Genomic DNA, 6,685 nt, shown 5'->3' on the forward strand with positions numbered 1-6,685 from the left:
GGGAATAAGTTTCAAGGAGATACAAGATCTGTCACCAAATAACGTTCTGAAGACAAACCTCATGCCAACACAACGTTTTCAAAGGTCTAAAGTTTGGAGTAGCATTACAAATACACAGACAATGAAATAATTTTCAAGCGCAATTATGTGGCACCTCCGCCGAAAGAACCATTTACTTCAAGAAAACATGAAAACAGCTGGAATGTGCAGTTGTTGGTATTCAGACCAACAATATTATCCTCACTACAGATCGTATTCCAGACCAACATGAAGTCCCGCTAAAGGTTTCAATGCGCTCTGAATCAGAATGTTTTCTTCTGTGGAATTCTAGATGCTGTAATAAAGATTAAACACACCCAAACCTGACTGTGATTTCTATGGCAATATAGAAATATTAATAAAAAATTATAAGTATACAGCAGTATAGAATATACCTGGCGTGCATCCCAGCCAGGCTGCAACCCACCCAGCAGCAAACGGAGCCTTCGTTGCAATAAAGCCTGAGCACAAGAGCACAGGCATACAAACCTGTAAATACTTTCAGCAAAAAGCATTTTACGGAAAATTGAAGCTTCTGGCATGCAGGACAGTTTTACAGCGTGAAGCCAAATACTGATTTCTAGCAAGATGCTAATAAAAATTACAGATTTCCTTACAGAAGGAGACATCAGGACCAAGTTTCCAGCACAAAAATATCCTCTTTCCTATTGTGGGATTCAGCGTTACAAAACCAAAAAATATTAATAGACGTCCTGGTGGACAGCAGGGTGACCATGAGCCAGCACTGGGCCTTTGTGGCCAGGAAGGCCAATGGTACCTGGGGTGGGTTAGAAGGGGGTGGTCAGTAGGTCAGAGAGGTTCTCCTGCCCCTCTGCTCTGCCCTGGGGAGACCACACCTGGAATATTGTGTCCAGTTGTGGGCCCTCAGTTCCAGAAGGACAGGGAACTGCTGGAGAGAGTCCAGCGCAGCCACCAAGATGCTGAAGGGAGTGGAGCATCTCCCGTGTGAGGAAAGGCTGAGGGAGCTGGGGCTCTGGAGCTGGAGGAGAGGAGACTGAGGGGGGACTCATTCATGTTTACAGATATAGAAAGGGGGAGGGTCAGGAGGATGGAGCCAGGCTCTTCTCGGTGACAACCACTGAGAGGACAAGGGGCAATGGGTGCAAACTGGAACATAGGAGGTTCCACTTAAATATGAGAAGAAACTTCTTCCTGGTGAGGGTGGCAGAGCCTGGCCCAGGCTGCCCAGGGAGGTTGTGGAGTCTCCTTCTCTGCAGACATTCAAACCCGCCTGGACACCTTCCTGTGGAACCTCAGCTGGGTGTTCCTGCTCCATGGGGGGATTGCACTGGATGAGCTTTCCAGGGCCCTTCAACCCCTGACATTCTGGGATTACTTAATATTTTCATTTCTGTTTATAAAACAGTTTTAAATCTCTAATTGAATGGGCGACTGAACAGCCTTAAACACATGATGGAAGCCGTTAACAGGTAAAATATTATTGAAGTCTGGCTCAGGAACACAAGGCAGATTCTGTCCTCAGGCTGGGGGAAAAGTCTCCACGGAGGGAGGGCCCTTTCAGAGGGCCCCTGGCCTTGCTTGGGCTCGGAGGCCCTGCCGGAGGAGCAAAAAGAAAACGCCAGCGCTGCCGAAAATTAACTTAATGCTAGATTAAAAAAACCAGAGAGATAGGAAAGATTATATCTAAATGCCGGTTTCAATAATTGAGCTCTGTTTCTGCCAGAAAGCATGAATTGCCTTATTTCTGCTGCAGCGGCCTTGCTGGGTGGTATTACATTATTTATGAGTAATGCAATCCTCGTTTTCTAAACATTCCTACTCGCAATTTAGGCTTATTTTTAAAAAAAGGTTTCAGATAAGTCATATTAAAACTCATCAAAAGCCAACATTTCGATGTCATGTTCAACAACGGCCAACTGCACAAGTACATACTAGTGCGCTAACTTGTTCTGTCCTAATGATGTTACAGAAAACACAGTGAAGCTGTTTGGAAGGATTTATGAGATAATAACTGCCTCTGAACCATTTAAAAGAATCTAATCATAAAGAACTTTAGCTCAAAAAAGCAGTTTATATGCACATGGTAGAGTTAATACCTAAGTGCTCTAGGACAACAGGACAAGCCCCAAAACACAGTAATTCAAGGTATTTCCAGAGAGCAAAATCAGGAAGGTAAACTGACCATCTCACAAAATGAGAAACTGTGAAGACTCATCATGAATCGTAGCCTTTAATTAAGAGGTAAATGCTTTGCCTGACAGTTCAACAGCAGTGTCTAATCTAACTAGAGAGGAAAATAACTTCAGTTCTCAAGCTATCTCCGATCACTTGGCAAGTCAGCCTGCTCGTTGCTGCTTCTCGCTCCAAATTCAATACGAGCCTTTGGACCATCAGCTGAATTTTCACATTATCCAGCAAGATTGTAAAACGTCGGTTTTAGGCTGACTCTGGTGGAGTAGGATGCGGTGGGAGACCGCGGTTCGATTAGCACGTCGTTTAAACACGTACCAGATGTGTCGAAACGCATAGAAGCCGTATATTCCTGTCATTTCTTTACATTTCGACTGGAAATTAGCTCGAGAAGTATTCTGACACCTCTACCACTGAGGAAGTAAAGCTAGGAGGATGAAACAACTTGCAAAGGTCAGGCTGTGAGTCAAACAGCTGCTGCTGCAACTCCAGAGGAAAAGTCCCACGAACGCACTGTTGTGGGGCAGCCCAAGTTGTGATTCATCCCCTTCCCTCCGCTACCCCACCCACAGGAACGGAACTTCCAGTGCCCTCCGGAATCACTGCCCCTAACACCGAAAGGAAAAAGCCCTTTCTCAGAATTTCAGCAGCCCGAAGTCTGTCTAGAAAAGCAAACAAGATTACAGATGTCTGCAGCGCTTCATGAAAACCAGACCACGCTAGAGTCAAGAAAACCCAGCTTGACACTTCACACAACAAGCTGTGAACTCCGAAGGAACAACTTCCGAAATGTAAATGAAGACACGTGCAGCACCGATTGGACTCGATTGCACCACCGAGCATCCACGGTATGTTCCTGCCTGTTGGGAGTTCACTGAGCGCTCTCCTGCTGGAAGTGCGGTGCGCGACACTGAATTTAATCCACCCAGAGCTGCTGTCACTTTGCTTCACCTTTTTTACAGTGAGCATTTTATTGCAATTCCCGTTTACTCGATTTCACCACAACCTGCACCCTGAACTTCACATTCTTCTACTTTAAACTATAATATGTTCAAATTATTTGGACCAGAAGAGGCATGCTTGCCAGATTTCCCAGGCTGAGCCTATCTCACAATTAGGAAGCCGCCTACAGCGCTGCTTCACCTAAAACATCCTGGCTCCAGAAATACTCACAACCCCGTCTTTGTTCCCCTACTTTACGCCACAAACTCTGCTTATTCTATCACATATTTTCCCCTCACACACAGAAAACGAAGCACATTGCAATGTCCTTCTCCCTTTTACGATAGAACTTTAACCCTTGTTCGCTCTGCCGAGGACGGTTTGCGTCCTCCTGGTGTCTGATGGCCAGAAGGTTCCCTGGAACACGGAACGTCCCTTGTTCCACGGCAGCATCCATCCAGCCCACCAGGAGCATGTGTTGCTCAAATCTGACACCTTACAGCCTAAAAACGGGGAAACCCGCCCCAAAATTAAACTAAAAGGCTTACTTGCTACTCTTGCAAACCTATTCCTTATTATAAGATAACTAGAAATACACCAGGTTATAATTAGAGGTTATTTAAGACATACGGATTATGAGGACGCCATCGGAATTTCACCAGATTGCTAAAATCCAGCATCTTCCCACAATGGTCTCAGCTCCACCACCCACCTCATTAAGCGAGGCCATAGCTCAGGTCACAAGTTTAACCATTAAACCCACCACTAACTCAAACTCCATGTGCATTCCAAAGGTACCTACACACAAAGAGATGAAAATACATCGTACATTGACACCTTTAACCTCACGCTCTTATTTTCACCGGCTGTGGCACCTCTTGAAGTACCAGAAACAGAATTCCAAGTAGTTTTGACATTCCCTTTGCCATCTGGCTATTTCACCAATTAAACACAGCCCAAATCTGAACTCTCAACCCACTTCACCATCGGCAGACACGTTTGTTTGATAAACTAAAGTAAAGGTTGCTTCTTTAACTCTAAAAGCACAATTTATACACGCACCTTATGAACACCAAACATGTGCTTCCCAAGTCAAAGGGTCAAACGGCCAAAGACGCACAGGTCTGGGGTTGCTGTGCAGTCCCGGGAGCGACCCGAACCCCCCGGGCGCTCGCCGGCCGTTCCGCGGGAAAAGCGGCTCCGGTGGCGGCGGCACCTCCGGCATCGCCGCAGTTACCGGGTTATGCAAGCGGCCTGCGGCCGGTGCCTGGGAAACACTCGTTATGAAATATAAAAAAATAACTCCGTGCGGTGCTCGGCACAGGAGAGCGGGCAGTGGAGTGGGGGACGGTTCCCGCTCTCCCCGGTTACCGGAGCTGCAGCACCAGGGCTCGGGCGGCTCCCCCCGCCCGGCCGGCGGGACAGGACTCCTCCCCGCCCGCTTCACTCCCGGGGCGAACCCGCCTGGCCTGGCCCCACACCGGCCGTTCCGCGGGGACCGTGCGGGGAACCTCGGGGAACCCCACGGTGAGTCCCGCTCCGGCCGAGCGGCGGCGGGCGGGGGTCGGCGCCCGTTCCCCCCGCGCTCCCCCACCCACGGCCCAGCCCCGCCGGGCCACCCCGCCGCCGCCCGCGCTCACCTGCGCTGCCGATTTCCATTCATGGAGCTGGGCGCAGCCGCCCGGGGCTGCGGGCTCCGCCGCTAAGCCGGGCCCGCCGGCCGGCCCGGGGCCGCGCTGAGCAACGCTGGGCGGCGGCCGCCCCGCTCCCCGCAGGCCGCGGCCCCTCGCCCGGAGCTCCCGTCCCGTCCCCTCAGGCGGCGGCAACCGGAGCCCCCAGGGCGGAAGTTGCGTGGCCGCCCGCAGCCCCTGGCTCGCGCTGCCGCTCTTGCCCCGCCGCGCGCGCGCGCGCCGCAACCGCCGGAAATCCCGCCCCCGCACGCCGCGCGCGCGCGCGCCTGCCCTTCCGGGGGAGTGGGGGGCGGGGCTTCCGGGCGCACGCGCATGGGAGGGATGAGAGAGGGCGGGGCCGGAAGCGGCGGGTGCCGCGCGGCGGAGGCGCGAGGCGGCGCGGTTGCCCGGCAACGGTGTGGGGGCGGGAACGGGAACGGGAGCGGCCGGAGCGGGGAACGGGGGAACCCGGGAACGGGGGGGACTCCGGCGGCACTGAGGGCTCCCGGGAGGTGTCTGCACGGGAAGGACAGGGCTGCATGTGCCCCCCGGCGGACACCGGGCCCGCAGCCGCCGGCAGCGCCGCAGAGACCGAGCACGGGCCCCTCAGACTCGGCTTCTCCCGTCACCTCAGAGAGGATTTTCAGCTGCAACCGGAGCCGGAACCCCCGCGATCCCCCCCGTCCCAGCCCAGCGGCCGCGCTGTGCAGCACCACGGGCTGTGGGGCTGCGCGCCCAGTTCCACATCAATTATTACACGTTGCTGTTTTCTTAATCCTCGCTAAACCTCCCAGAAGCAAAGCCACGGCCCGGCCTCCTCACACTGCGCACGAGAATCTCCACACGTGCAGGACGCAGCAGCTGAGGCTCCGGAACGTTCCGCATACGTCAAGACGGGCTGAACCGCCACTGTCCCCTCTGCAGGGACACCTGGAGGGACACGGCTTGGGGACCTGCGGAACGGCGAGAACACGGGAGAGCTGCAGGCTGGGCTGACAAAACCAGGCTAAAACATTCACCGCAGGCAGTGAGGCTGCACGTGTGAATTCCAGGGCTTTCAAACGGCCTTCTCAGGGATGGAGGGGGAATGGCAGCTGACAACGTGCATTAAACTGCCTAAAAAACCCAATAAACGCACATTATCCTTCTACATTCCCATAACAACCAAAGGATTGACACAAGGCTTCTGTTTATTTTTCCCATTTGCAGAGGAGCTATGAGACACAAAGCACCGGGTGTAAACAAGAAGAATAAAAACTGTGATTCACTAGATCAGCATCGATGTCAGGGTCGGGCTCTGCTCCCCAGGAACAAGCGCCAGGAGCAGAGGAAACGGCCTCAAGTTGCACCAGGGGAGTTTGAGGTTGGATTTAGGAACAATTTCTTCCCCAAAGGGCTGTGGGGCATTGGAACAGGCTGCCCAGGGCAGTGCTGGAGTCACCATCCCTGGAGGGATGGACAGACGGATATGAGGTTCTCAGGACATGGGGCAGTGATAGGGGTGGTGGAATGGCTGGACTCGATGGTCTTAAAGGTCTTTTCCTACTCGCTACAAAGAAAGGATGTCACCTTTCCTGGTCATGAAGGACACTTCCCCAGCTAAACAGAGAGGTATTATCAGAACTGGAACTCAGGGCCAGCAGAAGAGCAGTTTGAGATCTGTATTCCCAATTTCAGAATCATTATGGAGAATGATCACCCTGGAGACTGCCAGCTAAATTAGTCTTAAAAGTGTAAATTTAGTTATCGGGTAAGTTACACGGTAAGGACTCTAAATCCATGCAAATCAGCAGTAAACTACGAGATTATCTCCCTAACTGAAATCCTGAGAGGGAAGGGGAAACACGATCGCCCAGATGGAG

At 52.3% G+C, this 6,685-nt stretch overlaps 1 protein-coding gene across 1 annotated transcript in view; it reads right to left on the bottom strand.

Moving 5' to 3' along the window:
• The window catches only part of AGO3 (argonaute RISC catalytic component 3), a 32,364-nt gene extending 27,327 nt beyond the window's left edge, over positions 1 to 5,037 (bottom strand). The window contains exon 1 of the mRNA XM_065856897.2: positions 4,794 to 5,037. Coding sequence (XP_065712969.1) covers positions 4,794 to 4,812 — 19 coding nt within the window. The 5' untranslated portion in view covers positions 4,813 to 5,037. The remainder of the gene's footprint in view (positions 1 to 4,793) is intronic.
• Between the last annotated feature and the right edge of the window lie 1,648 nt (positions 5,038 to 6,685).

This window comes from Patagioenas fasciata, chromosome 25, assembly GCF_037038585.1.
Source record: "Patagioenas fasciata isolate bPatFas1 chromosome 25, bPatFas1.hap1, whole genome shotgun sequence".
NCBI lineage: Eukaryota > Metazoa > Chordata > Aves > Columbiformes > Columbidae > Patagioenas > Patagioenas fasciata.